The sequence below is a fragment of the Muscardinus avellanarius genome, assembly GCF_963383645.1.
Source record: "Muscardinus avellanarius genome assembly, chromosome: 10".
NCBI lineage: Eukaryota > Metazoa > Chordata > Mammalia > Rodentia > Gliridae > Muscardinus > Muscardinus avellanarius.
This window is the reverse complement of record NC_137796.1, coordinates 41,297,004-41,322,297: the sequence shown is the minus strand read 5'-3', so window position 1 is coordinate 41,322,297 and position 25,294 is coordinate 41,297,004. Positions and strand designations below refer to the sequence as shown.

Genomic DNA, 25,294 nt, shown 5'->3' with positions numbered 1-25,294 from the left:
TCAGTGTCCCAGCAGCAGGCGCAGAAACCTATGAAGTGCTAACAGGAGCAGGGACAGGAGAGGGTCTGTGGCGGAGCTAGGACAGGTTCCTGCAGGGGATAAGGAAACAGGTACTGTCAACCCAGATTCACAAGAACCTGGCAGTTCACAGGGCAACCAGGAGAGACTGAGACTTCCCAAGGCGCCTAACTCAGCATCCCCTTGAGGTTACACATGTGGCTTCTTTGATTTAATGGTATAGCATTTTGCTGCTGCTGTTATCTGTAGATCATACATTTTAGGAGCCTCCTGTGGTCAGACTCAAGGTGCCCCTGACCTAAGGGGAAATATGCTAGATATAGTTTTGTTTGATTGTTTCCATTTTTGCTACTGGGGATTGAACCTATGGGACAATCAACCTTCAAGCTACACCCCCAGCCCTAGTTTATTTTTTATTCTGAAACAAGGTCTTGCTAAATTAGTAAGGCTCTCACTATGTTGCTGAGGCTGGCCATGAACCTGCAATCTTCCTGTCTTAGCTTCCCAATAACTGAGATTACAGACATGTGCCTGGCTTAGATTATAGTCTAGAGTTCAAGTCCTTACTTTATCTTAATAAAAAGACAATCTGCTTCCCCTGCCCCAAGTATCCTCAGCATTGAAGGCCTAGCTTCCCTTCTTCCTTAAGGAAGATGCCATAATGACACACAATTCCTCCCTTTTTGTGATTCCTCCAGCTCCTTGCCTAACTCACATGGCTCAGTGTTTCCACAGGGCCTCTCTTAGATAGTCTGATGTTTCTGTGTGAGAGTCTTATTTCTATACTGGCATTGTCAGCCCCACACTTGGGCTGCAGTGAGGAGCTCAGAAAACACTGGTTGGTGAAGGTGAGTGAACTAGGGCCCTCAAGAAATGACCCTTTCTAGGTGCTGTCTAGGTCACTCCCACCTGTTTCTCCAATGCAGCCACTAACCTGGGCCCCCAGACGGCCTCTGAAGCCCTAACACCAAGCCTTTATATGGCCTTATCTGGGCCACCTGCCTGGGTCCCCATCTGTTATCAGGGACTCCAGCTATTGCAAGGTCTCCTGTGCAACCAGGGAAAGCCATCCATGAAACCCAAGCTTCTCACCTGCAAAACCTGGAGAAGAATGCTCTCTCCAGGTTTATGAGAGGAGCAAGTGCAGAAGGGCTGCATATGTTCCTCAGTGCTGTCCAAACCCTGGGGGCCTCACCGCTGGCTTAGAGTCCAGCCCCACCCTGCTCACCTGCACTCTCTGGAGGCCTTTATCCTCCCTTCATCCATCCAGCCCCAGGGCTAAAGCCCCGCACATGGGAGGGCTCACAGGAAGCCCTTCCTGACCAACCAGATGCTGCAGATTGTGGGGCCACTGTCACTCGGCTGACTATGTATGGGGGCTTCTGCCAGGGTGGCTGATCTTCACTTAGTGTGGATTTGTGGCTTCCTTGACAAGGATGGGCCTGAATGCATGCCTTTCTCTTTTCTCTAGAGGAAGCACTATTGATCCTTTCATTAATTTCTTCTTTCCTTCCTTCCTCCCTTCATTTTGCATGGATTGAATCCTGGGACATTCTACCTCTGAGCTACATCCTCAGCCCTATTTAATTTTAAATTTTTTTTAAATTTTTGTTTTTTGTGCTACTGGGGATGAAACCCAGGGACATTCTACCTCTGATCTACACCCTCAGCCCTATTTTTTTATTCTTTATTTTGAAACAGGGTCTCACTGAGTTGCAAGGGCCTCACTAAGTAGCTAAGGTTGGCTACAAACTGTGATCCTTCTGTCTCAGCCTCCCAAATGCTGGGATTACAAGAATGCGCCACCACGCCTGGCTATTTTTTTTTTTTTTTTTAAATTTTGAAACAGAGTCTCACTAAGTTGTGAAGGACATAAGTTGCTGAGGCTGGCTGCAAACCTGCAATCCTCTTGTCTCAGCCTCCAAGTAGTGGGATTATGAGTGTGTGCTAGCACGCCTGGACAGTCTTTTCTGTCCAGGGCATTTCCTCTACTTCCTAGTCATTCATGCTCTGGCCATAATCATCTATGCCATGGAGTCCTGAGAGGGTTGGACAAGTAATCCAGTTTGAAATTCCAAGATTTTCTCTGTCAATTTCGGGAAATAGGAGTTATGTTCAAACCTCTGAATGAAAATAGGGTGGGGGCTCTCAAACAGGCATAGCTCCGAGCCCCTCCCAAGAAATACAAGGATAGGACAGATTCAAATGTGTTAACCGTTCTCTCAAATCTTAATTTTCCAAATAGCTGTCACTCCTGGCCCTCCTGCAGCTTGGCTCAAGTTGCCACTCTGCCTCTGGCCATCTGGCAGCGAGAAGAATCACAAGGCAGTGGTCACGTCAAAGAATCTAATCCTTCTTTGTGGAGTGCGGAATCTGTGGGGTCTCTGCCGGTGGATGTTTGCAGGGTGGCCATGGTCTGGTTCCTCGGTCACTCCCTGACCTAGTGTTGCCATGAGGGCAGTGGGCTGACACCACAGAGGAGGGCTTCCAAGCCCAGCCCTGTCTCCTGCTTGTGGTGTAGCCCCAGACAACACCCTTCACCTCTCTGAGTCTTGTGTCAGTCTGTAAAATGGCTCCATGAAATGAATATGTTCATGGTTTGTCTTACTGGGATGGGGTCCAAATAAACAATATCATAGCAATAGATTGTACAACTGGTCACAAGAACCCCAGCTGGCCCCAGCATCTGCATCCTATGATAGGGCCCTCCACATTCGCTCTGGGCTCGATAACATGACCTGCTGCGGCTAATAGAATATTCAGGTATGAATTAAGCAAAGGTTTGAACAGTGCTTGTACACTGAGGCTTTCCTGCTCTCTAGAGGCTCTTGTAACCCACTGTCTTGTGAATATGACTAGGCTAGCCTGACAGAGAATAGTGCCATGAGCTTTCCTAGGGGAGGTCCCTTCTAGACCAAGCAGCTCCAATGAATTGACACTGACTCCATGAATGAGCCCAGCAAAGACAGTGGAAGAAATGCCCGAATGAACCCAGCCCAAATCACTGAACCAGAATCATGAGCTAAACAAAAGGTTACGGTGTTGCCCCATGCCACTGAGTTTAGGGTCCTTTGTACCTAGCCACAGCGAACCCATACACTCATGTCAACGAAAGAGCCTCAGAGCCCAGTGCGATGCAAATTGATGGTACAGAAAAGGGTAATACAGCTACTTCTCTGCAAAGGGTTGGCGAAGAATTAATTTGGGGGATGTCCTTTAAAGAGGAAATGTTTCTACACTAGAACAGGATGGTGTACTATTTCCTCCACCTCTCATTTTGAGGTGTCCTTCATCACAATACAAACACTGTCTTTAGGTTTCCTAAAAGAATTAGGGCAGACAAGGAAGACTGTCTTCTAGGCCTCCCTGGAGGAAAAGGATCTTCAAACCAGCAATGGTTTAGAATTCAGGAGATTTGTGGCCCAGGGTGGTGCTTCCTTCTTTAAAGGAGACTGACATTTGTCTAGCGCTTGGCTCTGCATTTGGGTCCCTGCCTCGTTGTTTCCTGGAGGGAACCAGGACTGTCAGCAGTGTTTGGGTCTTTAGGACCCAGGGCAGGGGATTGGGGCATGTTTGGCTCTGCTGAGGTGGGATCTCCTTCCTGCCTCTGTGGGTCTTTTCTGAAGTGGCCTGGACACACCCGTGCCTAGGGTTGAGCTGGCTGGCTGGCATGGAGGCTGCTGTGCTGACAGGATGCCAGCAGTCTCGTATCTCCTTCCTCCCTTCCTAAGGCGTGCCAGGAGTAGTGCCAAGCACATGGCTTGGCATGGTTACGCTGGGAAGTTGGGCTGCTTGCGAGGTGAGGGAAACCCTCCGATGGAAGAACAGATGCTTCATCTGTGCATTAAATAAGTATCACCACTTGCTAATCATTCTTAAAGAAACCAAGCCCTCTTTTGCTCAATTTTAAGGTCTCAACTAAGGTATTAATTTTTATCATTTAGATAGTGATCAGGATGAGAGACATGCTGGAGCCATTTAAAAGAGACCCTAAAAGAACACGGACATAAGGACATTCACTGCCCGTCCCCCTCAGTCCAAGAAGCTTCTGCTTGGAAGGCCCTCATTTCATTTATCCAGCAATAGAATTTCAAAACCCGGACAGAAAATAATATGGAATCTTTGAGGCTATTTCGTGCACTGCGATACAAATAAAGGAGGAGGCCTTGTCCAGGCCGTCTTCTGGGATCTGTGCTTGGCCCGCACTGTTGGGAGCCAATGAGTTAGGAGCCTGGGTGGCGGTGGGATATGCTGTGGGAGTGGCAACTGGTTCCCCGTACTTGGGCCCGGCCTTCCCTGGATGTGGGTGCCTGCTCTGTGCTGTGGAACCCCTGGGACGGCTGGTGGCCTGGGAGAGCTGCAGGGGGAAGGGTTGGGGGTTGTTGGGCAGCCTGGGTCAGTGGTTAACAAACAAATGTCACTCAGAGTTTAGGAGTTTCTGCAGAGTTGGTCACAAGCTGCAGTTTTTTTGGGGGGGAGGTTGAGAAGAGTAAATAAAATGAAAATATTTTAAGGTGAGCAGGATGGTTCTGGGTCTTGCATCCTGGCTAAGTTGGAAGCTCATTTTGTAGGCTGACACTGTCATGCTTTGCCTGTCTTTGACTCCCTCTCTCCGGTACTGTACAGAATATTTCCATATTGAGCACAAGCATCCAGAGAAAAACTAGTCCAAGGATAGATACTCTCCAGTCTTAAATGAGCAAAACCATCCCAATGGTGAGCTCGGCTGTCCTAACACAAGAACTACTGCCAGGGTTTTGAGGTCAGGCCCTTCCTCTGTAGAGCAGATCAAGGACACTTGTGCCTATTCTGCATGTGTCATTAACACATTCTTAACAAGGGCTTCCTGGCTTAGAAAAGTTAGGGAACCAAGCTGAGTGCCCTGGATGTAGGCCCTTTGAGCAGCGATGTTCACTTCTATTTACTTTCTCTATTGCAGGCTTCAGAGACTGGGACAAAGGGGCTGCTTCCAAGGGGCAGCAATGGCCTTGTGGCCTGGGCAGAGGCCTGTCTTTTTGGGGCAACTGGAAACGAGCTGCTCCTACCCCTCTCCCTCTTCATCACCTGCCCTGGACCTCCATCCTGCCTTGGCTACATCCTGAGCCCCCTCTGACCCAGAAGAAGAAGATGAACACACCCTTGCTGTGCTGAAGAACACTCCCACAGAGCTTCCAGAAGTCAGGGTGTACTGAGTTTTCTGTGCTTAGAGGGGCTTTTTCGAGTAAGAACAAAGAAAGGGCATATGGGAGTCTTCCTGGCCCTGGCCAAAGTCAAGCACCATTCCTCTCTCTGCATGTGGCTCAAACACGGCAGCAGGACAGTATCAGGCAGCCTGAGAAAGCCCCCTTTGCTCTCCCATGCAGAGCATGGTCCAGCATGCCACCGACAGAGAAGATGCCACCTTGCAAGGCTGCTTCCCTTATTGACATTTTTGGGGGGATACTAGGGATTGAACCTAGAGGCATTCCACTTCCAAGCTATGCCCCCACTCCTATTTTATTTCTTATTTGAAGACAGGGTCTTACTAGGTTGCTGAGAATCTTGCTAAGTTGCCAGGGCTGGCTTTGAGCCTGAGATCCTCCTGTCTCAGCCTCCCAAGTACTGGGATTACAAGCATGTGCACCATTGCCTGGCTCTTGTTGACATTTAAATTTTTTTGGTGGTACTGGGGGTGGAACCCAGGGGCTTTTCTACCTCCAAGCTATACTCCCAGACCTATTTTCTATTTTATTTGGTAACAGGGTCTCACTAAGTTGCTGAGAGCCTCACTAAGTAGCTGAGGCTGGCTTCGAACCTGTCGGATCCTCCTGTCTCAGCTCCCAAGTGCAGGGATTACAAGCGTGCGCCACCACGCCCAGCGTTGACATTTTAATTAAAGCCTCTCTGAAGAAATTTACTCAAAGGCAGTCAGCAAGGAATAATTAAATACTAGTGGAACTTGTTTTGGTAGAATTAATTTCTGCCATAAAATAATGTGTGCTTGTAACTGGGGTAAAAACCTGATGTTGTACGGTTTTGAAGGAAATGGGGATATTTTAAAGAAAAGCCCAGTGTGGGATGGGGCACAGCAGATTAAATGTGGGCCCCACCGTCCTATGCTGATTGTGCCCTGCTTACCCATCCTACCCGAGTCCACAGTGCCTCCCACTCCAGCCCTGTTCCTTTTGCCCCCTAACCCTTAAGTAGCTGGCTCGGTTTTTATTTTTGGTACTAGAGATTGAACCCAGGGGCATACTATTTCTGAGCTATATCTCCACCCCCTTTTAAATTTTGAAACAGGGCCTTGATGCCAGGCGTGGTGGCGCATGGGCTGGTATTCTCCATGCTTGGGAGGCGAAGATAGGAGGATCCCGCAGGTTCTAAGCCAGCCACGCTGGCTTAAGAGACCTGTGTCCAAATAAAAAAGTATAAAATAGCCTGGAGGTAGAAGGGTTTCCAGGAGCCCCAGTACCACCAAAACAAAACAAAACAACCCCCCCCAAAAAAAACAAACAAAAATCAAAATCCAAAACCAAAAAACAAGCAAACAAACAAAAAAACAGGGCCTTGATAAGTCCCTGAGGCTGGCCTTCCAAGTACTAGGTTTACAGGTGTGCACCACCATGCGCGCTGGCTCTGCTTTTGAAGACAAGCTGTCCTCCTGTGGCGCTTATGCCTGCTGGGGCCGATGCCTAGTTGGCAGTGGGAGGAGTCTGAGCGCTCCTGGGAATGGGGGCTCCTAGGTGAGGACTGGACCCTGCACTAAAGGAAACGGCCCCACCTCCCTCCCTGGAGAGCACCCCAGTGCCCTTCTTGGCGGGGCCAATGGGGGCAGAGTGTTGCTGGCTCGTTTTAGCTATTCCTTGCTGCACCCTCTTTTTTCTGTCACAGCCAAAGACAACAGTAGTCTCTTAAAGCATTCCCTTGCTTTTATTACCATTTTACCCACCCTCCTTTTACCTGTACCTGGAAAACTCTCTTGGGCCCCCTGCCCAAGGAGAAAGAGCCACTGTCTCAGTGCCACAGCTGGGGCTTCTCCACGACCTCTCCCCCCAGTTACCTCACCCTGCCATCAACCGTGTGCTCTGGCCAGTGTTCCCTGCAAACGCCTGCAGACTGTTCCCCTCTTTTTCCTTTATCTGGGTCTAAGCTGTCTCTTAAATGTGGAACGTGTACTATCTCCCCAAGAGATCTCCCCTGAGCCCAGGCACAGAAGGCTTGCATGAATACCTGTGCTGTTCATGCGCCCTTGCCTGTGTCTCCCCTACAGATGCCTTTCTTACATGTCCCACCTCTTTGAGGGCCAGTAGCAGAGCCAGGCCCTCAACACTAACAGCGGCAGGCAGGCACGGAGGGAAGCATGTTGCCTACATTAAGTCCAGCTCTCCAGATGGCAGGAGTTAGCATTTGCTCCTCTTTTATAGGTGGGGAAACTGAGATCCATCAAGGTGAAGTGACTTGTCTAAGGTTGATAGCTAAAACACGGGATGCCCAGCTGGGCATTGTGGCCCATGCCTAGAATCCCAGCACTTGGGAGGCTGAGAGGAGGATTGCAGGCTCGTAGCCAGCCTCAGCTACTTAGTGAGGCCCTGTTTAAAGAAAAAAGAATAAAATTGGATGGGGGTGTAGTTCAAAGGCGGAACACCCCTTCATTCAATCCCCAGTACCAAAAACAAAAACAAAAACAAAAAAAGACACCCATTTAAATTTGAGTTTCAGATACAACAATGGACAGTTTTTGTTACAAGTATATCTCAAACACTGCGTGGGGCATAGTTATATTAAGGTGTTATTGGTTGTTTATCTGAAATCCAAATTAAAGGCGACATCCATAGTTTTTATTGGCTAACCTGAGTAGTCTTACTAAGGCCATACTAAGATTCACAGCAGGGCTGGGACTCGATCCCAGGCAATCTGGTATCTGTCCCCACAGAAAACTACCACCACTTACAGTACCTCTCAGGGCCAAAGAGCAGAAACTCTCCTTCCTCTGTGTTCCTCATCGGGACCCAGCCCCAGGCTTCTACCATAGGAGGGGAAGAGGAGAAGGGGTTTCCCCCTGAATTTTGACATCCATGGTAGATTTTTAATGTGGCCAAATTTGTTGCTAGCTCCTTTTTAGCTTCTCTCTCCTTCCTCCCTTCCTTCCTCTCTCCCTTCCTCCCTTCTTTTCTTCTTTCCTTCCTTCCATTATATGTGTGTGTGTGTGTGTGTGTGTGCGCGCGGTATTGGGGGTTGAACCAGGGGCATTCTGCCTCTGAGATACAACCTCAGCCGTATTTTATTTATTTATAGATTTAGGGAAATAACTCAACATGATAGGGGAGATTTATTCTAGGAGTGCAATTGGCTCCATATTATTTTATATACTTTTATTGGTGCATTACAGTCTCACATCATATTGTGTTTCTTGTTCCACAAGACCCTTTCATAGTGTCACTGAATGAAAATGGTCAACAGACCCTTCCTCTGTGCCAGGTGCGTGCTGCTGGTGGGCCTTGGGCAGCCCTGACCACAGTGGGCATCGGGGTGCTCCCCAGGCAAGGAAGGTGGGGCTTTCTCCTTTAGTGCAGGGTCTAGTCCTCACCTGGAGGCCCTGTCCCTGACCTATCTGCATTTGGCAAGCTTTGGAGCTGCAGGCTGCTAACAGGCACCCTAAAGACTCTGAGTGCCAGGAGCAGTACCCGGCCCTTTGTGAACATTTTCTCCTTTAGCCTTTCAGTGGTCTCTCACCTTTCACATGTGGAGCCCAGAAAGGTTAAGTGACTTGCCTAAGGTTGCACCACTGGTAGGTGCTAGAGGTTATGGCCTGTGACTCCCTGGTACCTACAAATAAAATTTAGGCTCCCTAGCTGGTTGGAAGCGCTTCCTGACCCCACCTAGCAGACAAACAATTCTTGACTGGCCCACACACTCCTCTGAGTGTCTGGAGCTTCAGGCAAATTGGACTCCCTCATGGCCTTTGCTCATGCTGTTTCCTTCATCTGATCTGCTCCAGCCTCCCAGCCAGCCTCCCCTGCCCAGCCCGGTGAGGACCCCACGATGAGGCCCCTGTGCCTGCATCGTCCATGCTTCCTTGCCAAGACTTTGCTGCCCACCCCATCTTGGCATCTACATGTGTGAGAATCCATGTAGTCATAGGCGATTCTCAAAGTGAGAAATGAGCCCCGAGAGAAGGTGTGGTCGCTGGCAAAAAGTATTCTCCACTCTTAGATATTCTTTCATAACTACTATTCTTTTAGTAATGATTCTTTTAACTTTCCACATGAAATTGCTCCGGTGGAAAAAAGATCAGGACTGTGAGTGAAAATTGAATCCATGTCCTTCCAGTAAACTTTCAGCCTTGCTCAAATGGTAATTAGATGAGCCTTGTTCAAATGGTAATTAGAAGCAGCATTCCAGTCCACCTTCGACCTTCAATACAGCGACACCACCTGGTTAAAAATAGCTATGTCAAAACAAAGGACAGATAAAATAGATGTGTAAAGATGAAAGAAAGAAAATATGGTGAGAATAAGAAAGTATTTTGTATGAAGAAGAGCTTATCCTGAGATTGGCCCAAATGGGAAAGAGAGAATTAGGGTAATCAGAAAAGAAAAGAAAGTTGCAGAAGGTTAGTGATAGGAATATGGATTATTAAAAGAAGGAAAATGCTCAGCTGCTAGAGAAATATATCTGACAACTAAATCTAAAGACTTCATGTTATTTCTTGGTGTTTACCTGCTAAACTGTGTCATGAGTTTGTTTAAGTTTTCAGACAGCAGATAGTATTGCAGACAAAATCCAGGAGACGTTCATCGAAGTTCTTTAAATCATCATAAAGGAACACGGATTTTCCTTACGATAACTATATGAAAGCTGGAATCTCGGACTTCCTCCCCCATTATATATAAAGGAGGACATTGGACTAAGCCCTAGGAATGAAAACTCTTAAAAACTGGATTCTTCGAGTGATCTTAAAAACTAAATTCTTCAAGTGATTTTGGGTGTGACTTTTAGCCAAATAGAAGCCTCTGCAGCTGCAAGGCCAAAGGGGGCTGGGCTCCCAGAGCACAAGGCCCACCTGAGATAATGGGACTTATTTCAAACACAAAGACCTGGAATATCCCAGTCTTTACTTTTGTCTTGTTCAGGGTTGGTAATTTGCATGTGTATCTCTCTTTTGTACCTTGGGTGTTTTGCACTTCTTTTTACTAGAAATTCACTGGGAGAGGGAAAAATATAAAAAATCTTGTGTCAAAAAATAAAGTGTTCGATTGCACAAGAAGCATCGATCCATGTCAGGTTCTTTTTAAAAGCGCCGATCATAGGATTATTTTCCTAGGAAAGAACCGCTACAGATAAGAATCTGTAGAAAATCACTCTATCCTTCCCCACCTTTACTGAGACCCTTGACCACGAGCAAACTCGTGCCCCATTGGACTAGCTGGCTTTTGGCACTTCCTGGTCCTTTACCTCTCTCACCTGGGAAGCTTGACAGCTCCTGACTCTCCTCCCATGACCCCAGCACGCCAGTCGCCCAGCACCCAGCACTCTGCTGCGGTTCCAGAGTGTCCTCTCCAAAGACAGTACAAACCTGCCGGCCATCCATCAGTCCCTCAGCTGGAAGACCTGCCCCACTGCCCCAGGCCCCCACAGACCCACACCTCCCTCCAGCCCAGCATCACACTGCTGGCCCAAGACCTCCCTCTCACCCACGTGCCTCTTCCCCACCACACGAGCCTCCTGCAGACGTCAGGTCCAGACACTCCCTTTGTCCCAACTCCAGAGGAAGGTCCGTATCTTTTGGGCTGTATTTGGGCAACCAGGAGTGTGTTTACCTTCTGACACCGGTATCCTCTGGCAGAGGGTGAGCCTGGGAGAGCAGAGACCACAACTCCCTCAGCTGTGTGCATCCCCATCACCTAGCACACGGCTGTCACTATGGGATGCTGTCACAATGTTTGCTGAATGAATCAAAAATCTTTCTTAGACACTCCAGCTTGTCCATGATATAACGGACAGCGGTCCAGATGCTCCATACGCAGCATCCCATTTTTATCCTTCAAGTACAAGCTGGGGCTGGGAAGTCTGTTTCCAGAACCCTCTGGGGAGTACTGGGGCTATCACAGTGATCTGACCTTTCAACTGGCCAAGAGTCAAACACATTTCTTATACTAACTTCCTATTTTTATTTTTATAATGTTCATGCATGCTAAATATACATTCTACCACTGAGCTACAACCCCAGCCCTTGAATACTTTTTTTCTTGAACAAATCCCACCATTGTATGTATATTCATTATCCCTCCCTCCCTTTTTCCTCCCTCCTCTTCTCTCTCCCTTTCTTCTTATATTCCTTGTGGTATGGTTAGTTGGTTGGTTGGTTGGTTGGTTTTCTTGTACTGGGGATTGAACCCAGGGATATTCTGCTTCTAAGCTATACCTTCAGCCTTTTTTAAGATTATTTGAAACAGAGACTTGCTAAATTGCTAAGGCTGGCCTGGAAGCTGCGAGCCTCCTGTCTCATCCTCCCAAGTACTGGACTATAGGTGGGAATTGAACACAGGGGCATTCTACCTCTGATCTACACCCCTCTCCCACCCTATTTTATTTTGTTATTTTATTTTATCTTGAAACAGGTCTTACTAAGTTGCTGAGAGCCTCACTAAGTTGCTGGGACTGGCCTTGAACATGTCAGTCTATCTTCCATCTCAGCCTCTTAAGTACTGGGATTATAGGTATGCATCTCCATGCCTAGTTTTTATTCCTATGTTTTTATTAGTTTTTAAATTCTCTTATGCTATTTTAAAAGCCACTTCAAGCCAGGTATGGTGGCTCACACCTATAATCCAGTACTTGGGAGGATGAGACAGGAGGCTCGCAGCTTCCAGGCCAGCCTTAGCAATTTAGCAAATCTCTGTTTCAAATAATCTTAAAAAAGGCTGAAAGTAAAGCTTAGAAGCAGAATATCCCTGGGTTCAATCCCCGGTACAAGAAAACCAACCAACCATACAAACAACAACAAAAACATTTTAAATTCCTCCCTTAGAAGCTGACACATACATATATTTGTAAAATATTTGTAGGTTTCATATATTTCATACTGGGTGTTTTTTTTTTTTTTTGAGGTACTGGGGATAGAACCCAGGGGCATTCAACCTCTGAGCTACATCCCCTAGCCTTATTTTTTATTTTGAAACAGGGTCCCACTAAGTTGCGAGGGCCTTACTAAGTAGCTGAGGCTGTCCGCGAACTGTGATCCTCCTGTCTCAGCCTCCCAAATTCTGGGATTACAAGTGTGCGCCACCACACCCGGCTTCATGCTGTTTATCTGTGTGTGTGTGTGTGTGTGTGTGTGTGTGTGTGTGTGTATTATGCGTGTGTGTCTATTTTTACCATGTCCATGGTTCTTAAACATTTTGACAGGAGTAATCCTTTTCATGCTCATTGCAGCCTGGACCCAAATATACGTAACACCATTAGAAGCAGAACTCTGGTTAAAGCTGCAGGTTGTGTTGAGTGCACAGGGTTCCAAATGGGAAGAGTTTAAGAATCATTTACTTTAGGCTTTCTCAGTCCCCTTCCAAATCTAAAACTCTTGGACTTGTGAATTCTGGAGTGATGGTGTGCCCATCACACAGTTTAGGGGAACATCTGGGGTTCTGAGGAAATTGACCCTGCTCCTCTCGAAGCCTTCCATCCGGCCCACTTAAACCCCAGCCGCCCACGGGCGCCTCACCTCCCTCTATGGCTGTCGTGCCCCTGGGTCGGAGTGTGCCCCAGCACCCCGGGTCAGGCAGACAGTGGGCTCTCGGTGCCTGCTCAGCTAAGGCTTCTCAGTGTCTCCTGGTCCTGTTCGCTGGAGCCAGGCCTGCTGAAGCCAAGGCGGGAATGAAGAACATTCCAGACATTAGTCAAACCAATACTTCACAAGTGGAAATCTGTGCCCATGTTAAAAGGAAGACCCATGGTCTTGGGGAACTAAGAACAGGGGTCCTTACCCTGAGGAAGTGATGTTTGAGTCATAGTCGTCTGGAAGACGGTTAAGAGTTGGCTTGGTAAAGAGAGATGGTAGAGACTTCTAGGGAGTGGGAGTGACATGTGCAAAGGTCCTGTGGTAGGATGGAACTGGGTCCTGTGGTAGGATGGAACCAATTGGGTCAGGAAGGAGTGCTGATGGTCCGTGAGGCCCACCTAGGAACCAACAGAAGTTCTTTCCTCTTACAACCTTCCTCTAGGTTCTGCCTCAGTGGTACTTAGATATTTCCTTCTGTTGCTGAGAGGACTTTTCTTCAGAAGCACAATTTAACGGAAAAGGTTAGAACAATTTAATTGTCCAGGGATGGTGCTCAGAAAATTCTACAACATGTGCTCATTAATTAAAATTTACACGGAGGAGCTGCCCAGGATACGTCAGACATTAAAATATGACTCTGTAGAACAGAATGCATTATGAATTATTGCCTTGTATATTTTTTGGTTACATTAGTCTTTAATGTGAATACAGTTATTCATCCACCCATCTGGAGATGTGATTTCTTTTATGCCTGAAAAAACATGTCTGCCTTGGCTTTTACATGGGCAATAATCAGCAAGTCTGGACCGGGCTGTATCCAGCAGCAGCACATGTCCAGTCAGTGGAGGCCCCTGGTCTTGCTCCTGAAGGCGCGGGGGGCGGGGCGGGGAGGCTGGGCCCGATGTGCCCCTCACTGTTCACACCCCTGTCTGTGGCGTGGCCAAGGGGCTGCAGCCAGAGCGGGGCGGGCATGGCACCCTGAGCCATGCCACTACCCGGAGCTTCTCTCCACGGCCTCCTTCTTAGAAGATGTGGCCTACTGCGGGGACGCCTATGGCCTCCACCCCACTTCTCTTTCCGCCCACGTTGTATCCGTGCTCCCACTCACTACCCTATTTTCTCTCCCCCGTTCACCCACATGCCCACCTACGCAGTCCTCCCTCCCACCCATCCATCAATTACTCTGCACACCCTTCCCATCTCACTCTCCTTTCCCTCCTTATTCATCCTTATATCACTTATCCTTCCTTGAAACCATCACCAGTTCAGATGGAGCCCTGACACACATCAGCTCCCCTTCCCTTGGGTTATCTTTCCTCTGTGCTGAGTAGTATTTGTGTAAGAATCACTTCTAACAAATTTGCTATACGGGTACTGACATTATACCTGGGCTTCCATGGCTCATAGAAAACCATGGTCTCCTTCCTTCCTGGGAGGACTGATGGGTAATGGGCCAGGGATCTCTAGAGGGAAGGGCGCTCTGTCTTTGGGTATCCAGTTATGGGTAGTGGGCTGTGCTTGGGGAGTCTGCGGTGGGCTCTCTGTCCTGGATGGGGGCAAGCCATGTGTGGCTCTGAGGGTCTTGGTCTCCTGACCCTGTGCACAGCCTGCTCACACTCCCACCACTTCACAGGGGTGGTAGCTTTGTCTTTCATTCTTCTTACTAGTCCCCGGGTGCCAAGTAGCACCTTTACTGGCAGTCGCTGGGCACAGAGTTACAGCGGGATGTATGAATAATGCAGGAAGAGCCAGCACTCTCCCTGAGCCCGTGAGGTGGCCGAGCTCTATCATCTCACATGCCCATCCCCAAGACACCCAGTGCTTCCCAGCGGAAGTGCTCCCTCTTGGTAAAAATCCCTGTGTGATGAGGATTCCAGACAAGTCCTCATCAGTTCAGCTCGTCCCCAGGGGACTTTGTTCTAAGTGTACCTATCCCATCAAGACGTAGTTATCTAGTGCTTCAAACACTGCCTGGGCCCCATGTCCTTACATCACAATGCCCCCACCAGTGACAGCCTTTATAGCAGAGCCAGACCAGTCACCACACTGGCTGGCCATGAAGCTGTGCCATCATGGCCACGCCTATGGGGCACATGTGCAAACATGGTGATTTAATTTGCTTGTGGAACATCAGAAACCTCAGTGACATTCTCCTTGCTCACCCAGGAGCTCCAGTTGCATGGAAAATAGCCCCAGCCAGACAAAGACGAGGTTGTGGCATCAACTCCATTTTCTGTCCCCTCTCAGAATGGCACTTTCTGTTCTGAAGCTCCATCAGTTTCCTTCCATCACCTTTAGCTCCCTGGTGCTCAGCACATGTGTAGGAGGAAAATCGGATTCACAAATGAAGCCTTAGATCAGGGCTCTCTGTCCAGACTATTTAATGTACCTATACACTGTACCATTCTCATGAAAAATACCGAGGAGCCAGCATCTGCTGAGCACTTGCTAGGCACCAGGCTCCATTAAGCTAACAGCCTTGTGTGGATAATCTCAGATCAGGCAACATGCCTTGGTATGGGAACTGGTGTCAGATGATAACAGGTGAGGGAACTTGCACATGGGAAATGATGGAGGCGGGATTCAAATTTGAGCAGCTGGACACACGTGGAAAATGGGATGCATGATACTTATGATGGGCGAGGGTGAGAAAGATAAAGTGCATACTGTGATTTCTGGGTGGCTGGAGCTCTGAGGCCCAGAAGTAGGGAGAAGTTGTTGGTATTCAAACCCTGGCTTACCTACGAGCAAGCTAGCCAGACAGTGAGGAAAGTTTAAATGTCAGGAGAAAAAATAAAATGGCTGGAAATGGTAGTGACTACAACTTCTTCTAAAACTGTCCTCAGCTTCTCTTACATTTAGGCTTTGGTTCTTCCTCCAGAGTCGGCAGCCTTCCAGAGGCTTCCCCATCACTTTCCCTGGCCTTGCTCCCTACTAGGTGTCCGCGTCCAGCTGGCTGCTTTAGGTTGTGTCCAATCAACCTTTGAGGGCTGCCGAGTGGTCAGCCCCACAAGGCAGTCCTTCTGACCGGCTGGTCACTTCTGAGCTGATGGAACAGGACCCAGGAGTGTGGCAGAGTGGGTGGGTGGAGGGGTAGGGAAAAGTTTCCGAGATGTCCACTTTGGCTCTTCCTTTTTAGCTGACACCAGGCCTCCAAGAAACACTGCTTACGGAACTATAAAGCCAGAGCCAACTCGAGCTAGTCCAAAGTATCTTTCACATTTTGACTTAGAGACTTGTAATGACAGAACAGAATAATCAATAATATCCAGAAACCGTCTGTGCTAGAGACTGGCGCCAGGGACAGGCTTCGCAAAGCCTGGCTCTTGGGGCCTATTTCATGGAAGACATGGGCAGAAAGGGCCAGAGCAACCCCACCCTTTACACTGCGCCAGCCACTCAGGGCACTCAGGGCGCCGCATGGCCAGCACTCCCTGTAGTTTCTCCATGGCTACAGAGGTTAAACCCTAATCCAGAGGAGGTCAAATGGGGTAAGCCATCTTATTTATAGCACATCTTCCCCGAGTGCCCCAAAGCCATCAACAAGCAGGTGAATTTCCCCAGAAACACCACCCCAGGGGAGGAGGTTCTTCTTCCTTCATAAAGAATAGGTAGGAATGGGGAGCTGCAGGGCCTGCGCCTATTTGCTTATCATCTTATACTTTCCTGCAGCCCTTACATAACGCAAAGTGAAGGCTCTCAATGCTTAGGACATGAATTTCTAAGAGATGCTTGGTAAGAATTAGAAATGCCCAGGAGAATAAAAAGATACTCCCCCCCACCCCTGTGCTGTAGGAAAATGTCTTAAAACTACGTTGGTATCTCCCATAATGCTGAGGGGTTTAGACCACAGCCAAGATTTTGCCACTGTCCACATGGGGTAGAACTAATCAATATCATATTACAAAAGCACTTGACCTCGTTTATCCCCACAGATGCTTGGGGAATCCTTAATATGCAGAGCTTTAAAAATGTGTGCCTGGCATATTTAATGAGAGGCTCCTTGCTGGGCTTGGCTCCAGGTGACATCTAGAAAGGCTGGCTCTCAGTCCTTCCCTTGGGGGCTGCCACTCCTGCTACAGGAAGAGTCTAGGCTCTGGCTACAAGCAAGGAAAGGGCAGTGCCCTCCAGGGATGAAGCAAGGCAGGAGTTAGGGTGAGCTGCAGAAAGGAGGGAACCCTGCAGAGGCTAGCGTGGCATACAATGAGAGCTCACTAAAAAGCAAGTCTAATTATATATTATTGTTAGAATCCAATGGCAGCTGTTTTATCCTTAGTTTGGGGGTCTTTCTGATGAACAGTGGGCCAACTTTTCAGCGATGGATGGGATTTGACCTTCTCAAGCCATGGGATACAAGGTAGGGAGGGGAGGAGAGGTATCCAGAAACTTCCCCCTTAGGACTGACCTAAGCTGTGAGGATGTCAGCCCTAGATGCCTCTTTTAAGCTTGAAATCACACACTACCTACAAGAAGCCTCCCCAGATTGCCTTGGCAGGATTAGGGCTATCCCTCCTGGGGACTCTGTCCTAGAATTATCTGTGTGCCCTGACTTCTCTGAGAATGAGCCCACAGCCATGAGCAGGAACCATCATCTCTGGTTTTGCTCATGGCAAGCATGAAGTTGAGCCCCATCAGGGTCACGGTGACAGGCTGATGGAGAGGATGCCATGTTGCTGATAATCACATTCCTTTATTCCACTGGGGATCATGAAGGCCTCTCTTGCCGACCGTGAGGCCCAGCCCTTGCCTTTATGAAATCCTTTCATTTTCCTCCTTCAGGACACTCAGCCTCGCCCTTCCTTCTCTGGGACAAATTTTGCCATACTTGTTTTCTCCTTAATTATGATGTTTAAGTCACTTCAGAGCTCAATGGAAGAGTGGATTATTTATTTAAGGCAATGTTTTTTCGGGTCCTTGCGGGTCCGTTACTGGAGGGGACTGCGGGCAGTGGCAAAGTGAAGATATTCGCTATGTCTCAACCCATGCCCAGATGGTACCATTGTGACCCTGGAGAATCACAATGCAGCAGACAGTTTTCCAACCACACCAAAGGGCCAGGGACCCTGGACCTTTCTGGAACCCTCCCCACCAAGCTGTTAGAAATTGTAAGTTGAGGAGGCCAGACCTAAGGTCACCCTCCTTTTCCAGTTTATGCTGCTGACATTTCAGAGCCTTCATCATTCTGGGTGTCTCCCAGGGAGGCTCAGAAAGACTGAGCATCAGGAGCCAAGTTTAGCAAACAGTCCCATAAAAAGTTATTAATGGCTACTACCCAAAACAGCCTGCAGGCTTCACTCCCATGGAAAACCTGTGGGCTTGGTGGGCAAGATGGAACTAAAGACTGGGCATGATTTCCTCCTTGGGATCGAGGCTACTCAGGTGTGTTTGTGGTTTGGAGATGTGTAGCCCACTTCTCTGTGGTCAGATGGGACACAAAGGTGCCTGTAGAAAATGACCTCAGAGCTTCATTCACATAAAGAGCAGGGGTCAGGCTGTTTTCCACTTCCAAAGACAGACTGTTCCAGACCCTTTCTCTGGAACATAGCCTTTATCATGGCCTTCTCTAAAGATGTATCCCTAGTTCCCTAAGTAAGACTCATATTCCCCTAAAAAAGAGTGGGGGGCACAGATTTTCTGACCTCCCAGGTGAAGATCCATCTTCCAGGTCTTCAATAGGAGAACTGGAGAGAAACTCAGGGTTATTTATGAGCTGTGTCTACCTGACTCCTGGCCTGTTCAGGAGCTGGCAAGGGTTATTGGATGATAGAAGACTTATGAGCCACCATTGCACATCCCAGTGGTACTTCCCTGTCATCCCAGAATCTACAGTTTCTGGATGGCAGTGAACCTCCACCCCAGAAAGGCAGACTGCCCTGAACTTTATCATCATTGTTATACTGCCCTATGACTGGCAGGCCTCAAAGCCCCATCTACTAGAGGACCCAGGGAACTGTGCCATCAAAATTGAACTGTTGTGAGGATCCCATATCTTCTAGGAAGAGGGGCACTGTCCCTCCCAGCTTCCATGGATAGGTTCTCTCACCTGGAGCATCCCTATTTTCTTATGGAAACCCTGTGGCCAGCACAGAAACTGGAGATTTGACAGGCTATGTATGACAGTCAGATTAGTCTTGGGCTCAAGGGTCAGGCTCGACCAGGAGAAGAGGGAGATTCAAGTAGGAGTGACCTTGGCTTCATTACCATTTTGTCAACTAAGTTTATGTTTATACATCTCTTTCATTTGGCATTGCATCGACCTTTAACCAACTCTGTTGCTTTCACTTGGATTGTAGGCCTTCCATAGGTCAGCCTACAATTGCCAAGGACTTAGTTTTATTTTCCTTACTCTCTCTTCTCCAACCACAGCAGCTGATGGTCAGGGTGAAAATAATGGGCATATATGAACAGCAATTTCTGTACCGAACTTCCTGTGAGATCAGGGGCTTCCCTATACGCTTTACAGATGGCTCAGAGATGTTAAATCACTTAGAGAGCGTCACACAGCCAGGAAGTGGTAGAGGCACAGCTGGCATCTGGGCCTCTGTCTTTCAAATCCTCTGCTTTGCCACTCTACTTATGAGCTATGTTTCACCCTATACACAAATGTCTACTTGTTCGGTCTCAAGGGGATAGGGCAGAAGAATCTTTTTCACCACTCAGTATTGATTAAGCCAATCACTTTATAAGTCAATAAATACTTTTCCAACACACCTATTGTGTACTAGATAGATACGGTTAACTTTCCAAAAGATTCATGCTTCCCTTCCCCTGTGAAGAGATGAAGTTGGAAACCAATTGCCAAGCCAACAACTGTATTTTCCAAAGGACCTTGCATCTATGTTGGACTTTGAGATGGCCAATGGATGAGGAAAAAGTAATATTTGCCATATGTGGGCCTAGTTCTTAAACACCCACCTTGCCATTCATGACATCAGTTTTTCTCTGAGAGAATTAAGCACTATGAAATGTGTTGAGTGTCTATTTTCTTAGTTTCCAAAGAATGATACATAACTTAGGGCCATTCTAAAGGCATAGGAAAGAAGCTGATTCATTATGCATACTGTGTGCGTTAGACCCTTGGGGCTTCATTCTCTCAGGGAACTGTGTTGAGAAGGGCTGCTTCCATCTCTGCTCTCTTATCTGTTGGTCACATGTTGGCCCCAGAATGACTCTGGGAACCACTTGCTGAAGCTGGGAGAATCTCTGTCAGCCGGAGTCCCCGAATGACTACATGGAGCAGAGAAACCGACTCCAGGGCAGGACTTGATGTGAACAAGAAATAAATTTGAAATGTGTCAAGCCACTCACATTTTGGGGTTTGTAACAGCACCTAGTGTTACTCAAAAGAATATTGGAGTGGATAAAAGAATGAAAACCAGAAAACCAAACTACTGAACTCATGTATGTGTATCTATGTTCATAGTTGCACTATGGAACCAGCCATTATGTCTATCAACAGATGAATGGATTTACAAAACTATGGGTCATATACACGATGAACAAAATTATGTCATTTACAGAGAAGTGGATGGAACTGTAGAACATCATGCTGAGATTAGTCAATCACAGAAAGTAAAACAAAAAAATTGGATGCTCTCCCTAATATGCAGAAGCTAGGGTGAATAAGGAGGAACTTTAGACAAAGAAGGAGAAACCATAGATGAGCAAATAAGGAGACTTAACTGAGGGGTATGGGAGGGGGAAGAGGGAAATTGATGTACATTTATGTTTACCCAGCAAGTAAACATTTGTCCACAGGATGAAACATAGCTCATAAGTAGAGTGGCAAAGCAAAGGACTGGAAAGACAGGAACCCGGATGTGAGCTGTGCCTCTACCACTTCCTGGCTGTGTGACTCTAGCCAATGGTTTACATTCACAAACATGTCAATCACTAAGCCAAACATGAACAGGAGGGAGGGGAGAGGAAGTGTGGTGGGCATTGGGGAAGGGCTAAATGAGTGATGTGTGCATATATGTCTCTACCATCTTGTACCCTATTAAGATGTATGACTACAATGCACCAATAAAAATATAATAATACCAGGGCGGAAAGTTCCAAGGCAGGTAGGGGCACTTGCTTAAATTCAGACACTCTGAGAGAGCACTGGAGCAAAGGAGCCCAGCTCTGAGGTCCCCTAGAAGTAGGGGGAGGGAGTGGGAAGTGCCTTGGTGGGAGGGGCACACTGGGCAGTAGGACTTTCTGCCCACTGTAGCTCCCCCTAGTGCTGCTTACTAAGCCTGTCCCAAGGCAGTCAGTTCCTTTCCCTGACCTTCCCTTATCCAATATGCCTATCCTCCAACTCCTTTCCTTCCCAGCCCCCTCAACTCCTGGGGAAAAAAGGCTTTAACCTCAGAAACTTCTCTAATGATTATGCAGCGCTGTATCCTTAAAGCCCCTCCAGTCACACCCCTGTCCCTCAGCCCTCTTGGAACAGAAGAAGAGCAGCAGCTTACTGCAGGGTACAGAGCTGGAGCCCAGAACCATTCTGAGCTTGCCAAAGAGAGTGGAGGTCACACATCCAGGCCTGTACACGCTGGCTGTCTAGGACAAGTCCTGTCTGTAGTGAGTCAACCAGCTCAGCAAGTCCACCGGCCCAGCCCATTCCCTACTAGGTGCCGGCATTCCCCTTGGGGCAATCCCTTTCCACTTAGGGCTCACTCAGTACAGCTGAACCTGGTCACATTCCTAAATTCAATTCTTGAAGGCTCCAAGAGGCCATCAGGGGAGGGGAGGAGGGGAAGAGGAGACAGCTCATCTTCCAACCTTCTGTGCATGCACATGGCCTTAGTGGGACGCAGGTGCTCCCGGAGCCAGCCCTCTCCGCAAGCTTACCTGAACCGCCAGGCCTTTGGCGCAGAAGGACCGCCTGGGTGGGTGGCAGCGACGCCGAGGAGGCTGCGGCCGCGGCTGCGGCGGTAGTGGCGGCGGCGTGGGCTGCGGAGGCGGCTGCGACCTCCCGGACCCCGGGTCCGGGTCCGGCAGGAGGGCTCCCCGGAGGCCGGCTCCTGTGGTCCCGGCCTGGCTCAGAGGTGGTGCGCCCCGCGGCGCCCGCGCGGTTGGAGTTGGCGCCCCGGGAGCCGTGGCGCCGCGGGCCGCTGCTCTGGATGTGCGACACGGCCTCGGCAGCCTGCATGTTGGGCTGTGCGAAGCGCGAGAGCACGCGCAGCAGCGCCTGAGCCTTGTGCTCCTGCGTGTGGTCGTCGCTGTAGTCCGACACGCGGCACTCGTACACGCCCTCGTCCTGCAGGCGCACGGAGGACAGCCGGAGCCGGTGCGAGATGTCATTGCCCTGGACGCGCACGGTCTGCAAGAAGGCCGCGTGAGAGGGCCCGCTGGGCAGATCCCCAGCCGACTCGCATGCCCGGGGAGTCAGGGCGCCCCAGGACTTCCCGGCCGCAGGTGCCCACCACCGGGATCCCGCTCTCCTTTCAAGCCGTGTCTCCTTAGAGGCACGGAGCTCCCGACGCGGCTGAGATGGCTTCCTGTGCCCACCGCATCGCGACCCCAGTTTCTCACCATCTTTACCGAAAAGCCCCCCTTTGCACCGTACCCCTCCCGCACCTATGCTTCCAGCCTTCCTCTACCTTTCCTTTCAGAATGGTAAAACTCACTCCCTCCTTCCTCTCTCCGGCACCTTCAAGAAACCTCAGGCTGGTCTCTAGACCCCTATCTATCCACGTTTTCCCGCGCGGGCGCTGGGACTGACCGCAAGGGCGCCGAGGCACCAACCCAAGTTTTGCCGGCCACACGCACCCGTACTGACGGTCCCTTTCCTCCAGACCCCGGAGGGCCAGGGTCAGGTCCTAGGCAAAGCCGCTCTGCTCTCGGAGCTCACAAATACCCAAGCGGCCCTTCCAGGCAGGCTGCTGCCGGCTCCCCTGGCTTCCTGCTGTGAACCCGCCTTTCTCTGAGCTGGCCCGATTCCCGCCCAGCGCGGGAAGGGACCTTGCCGTGGCACTGGCCAAGCGCCCGGGGAGCCCTCGCCGCTGAACGGAGCCCTAGCGATCTGTCTTCAGGCCCTGCCACGGAATGCGTGGGCTCTTTACGGACCACGACACCCCAACCCCAAGCAGCTTGGCCAGACTGCCTGCTTCGCTCACGCCCCCTAGGAGACTACAGCACACTACTTTTGGCGGAGGACCGGGCTGCTGGAGAGGGGGCGGCGGGGTGCAGGGCGTGTGGGCGGGGCTGGGCAGAGGCGAGCCGGGAGCGGGAACCCGGGGCGGCGAGGGCGAGCTGCACGCTCACGGCTGGGAGAAGGACGGCAGAGCGAAGGTGAGCAGATGCGCAGGAGCCTCAGCCCACCGTCCAGGAGTGAGCTCAAAGCCGAGTTACGGGTGAGCTCAAAGCCGAGTTACGGGTGAGCTCAAAGCCGAGTTGGAGGACTCAGGTTTTGGACCCTTAGTTTCTACCAAAGAGAACCCACCCCGCTACCAGCGATAGATGGCGCCCAACAAGCCAAGCAGCCTACATTGTCAGGCTGCGAGCGCGGCCCCACTTTACGCGGAGGCGGAGGCTTTCTGGGGGGAGGGAGCTGTGGGGCGCTAAGCGGCCAGAAGGGGTCTCCCGCAGCCCACTCTGGGCTCCACACTTACGCTGATTTTAGTCGCATCCTTATTTGTTACCTGAAATGCAAAGGGAGAGGGAGGAGAAGGATTGAGGGGAGGGGGAGCGAGAGGGAGGGGGAGAGGAAGGGAGGGAGGAGGAGGGAGGGAGAGATAGAGATAGAGATAGAGATAGAGAGAGAGAGAGAGAGAGAGAGAGAGAGAAAATATGAAATACGAATTAGGTTGTTGGTATATGGCTTGGGGAACCCCTATCAGCCAAGGGAACTGGGCCTGGAAACCGCCTGGAGTGTGTGTTGGGGGGGATGGGAAGGACATCTGGTTTTCCAGCAGTGTATCCAGAAGCAAGCTAGAATGGTGCCTGCCAAGGAGTGGCTGTCACATACACCTGCCAGCCGAAAAGGGGAGACTGGATAACTGTTAAGGCTGGAACGAAGGCCCATCTCCCACCGGTGGATCGTCCTTATTCCCTGCCCATCCACATTCTCTATTTAATTTGAAACCGTGAAAAACTGGATGGAGGAACTCTTGTGTCTGGAGAGAAGCCCGTGGGAGACATGAGCAATAATTTTGGGTGGGGCCCTGGGGAGACCCCGGGGAGAATATAGGTAGGCGTGTGTGTGTGTGTGTGTGTGTGTGTGTGTGTGTTCAAGTGCCCGTACGAGAGTGTGGGTTGTGAGGCTCAGTGAAGACAGAGCCTGTTCCAGCCACAGGGAGGCAGTCCCTCTGATCCAGCGGACGATAGAGAGGATCAGCTGGCATTCCTAAACATGTTTCTCTGCTGGCTTTTGGACAGCAGCTGGGAGGAGCTTAGCTCTTTGGCCCTGTCCCAGGACCTCAGAGTGGACGAGGGGCCAGCAAGCCAGGAGGAACTTAGTGATCTTCCCTGACACTCATCAGACGCTCACCCCACAGGCAGCACGCAAGAGATGGGGCAGTGGATGGGCCGGGCCTTTTAGGAGCTAGCGGCAGACTGTAGACGGGGAAAATGTCAAAAGAATTGACAGGATTTGACAACAATCGCTGACTTTGACGATGCTGTGGGGATGCAAAGAGAGCTTCGCGACAGGGAGGAGCCCTGAATCTTTGAACCTGGCTGCCTTCTCTCCGGGGACGGGGTACCTTGCTCCGGGCGCCTGGCAGGCTGAGCGCCAGCTCATGCAGCAGCTCCCGGGGCGGCTCCTTGAGATACCACCACTGAATCTCCAGCGAATACGAAGTGGCTCCGCTGGCTCTGAATGCGCAGGGCATTTCGATGTCGTCTCCCTCTCGTACTGTCACATCTTTGGGGACTTCAGTGAATGTAGCTGGGGGGGGGGGAGAAAGAGGCGTGACCAGCTGTAGGGCGGGGGCTTAGGGCAGCCCGAGGCGAGGGGGTAGGTTCCCGCCTCGCGCACTGGCCTTGTGCTTCCCACCCCCCAGCTACTCGGCGCCCCACTGCTGTAGGCGCTAGCAAAGTTCAGTTGAGCAGCGGAGGGGACCGGCGGCCGGCTGCAGGCCGCTTCCCTCCGGATCCGGCGAGGGGGCAGGAGCGGCGCACGCTTCTCCCGCACGCTGGGCCACACCAGCGGAGCCCGGCTGGCGCACGCCAACTTTCGCTCCCCGCAGGCCTCTTCTCAGTGGCGGGAGCTGGGACCTGACTCCGAACGACTCCCGCGCGGACCTGGCCGCCGCGGCGACCCCACGCTGCGCTTCTCCCTCCCCCTCGGGCCCGGGCCGCAGGCCGGGGTTGCTGGACGCCACGAAGCCTTCCCCTCCTCTTTCTCCGCGGCGGCCGGGGCCGGCAGGCTCTGGCGGCTGCAGCAAGGACCCCCGAGCTCCCCGCGGCAGCGAAGTTCCCGCGCTCACCGTCGGCCCCCGAGAGCAGGACGGGCAGCAGTAGCAGCAGCAGCAGCAGCAGCAGCAGAGGCGGTAAGTATCCGAGGGCGCCGGGCCGGTTCCGCTGTTCCAT

General features: G+C 50.3%; 1 protein-coding gene across 2 annotated transcripts; it reads right to left on the bottom strand.

The window, feature by feature from the left end:
* On the bottom strand, positions 1–25,294 carry VSTM2B (V-set and transmembrane domain containing 2B; the record flags this gene model as incomplete). 2 transcript variants are annotated; one of them, XM_080702069.1, is made up of 5 exons in its annotated part: positions 1–89; positions 21,611–22,082; positions 23,374–23,403; positions 24,466–24,650; positions 25,192–25,294. In XM_080702069.1, the coding sequence occupies 5 exons, from the start codon at positions 25,292–25,294 to the stop codon at positions 1–3; spliced, it is 879 nt and encodes a 292-aa protein (XP_080558195.1). The 2 variants fall into 2 exon arrangements, with proteins under 2 accessions (XP_080558195.1, XP_080558196.1); XM_080702070.1 differs by lacking the exon at positions 23,374–23,403.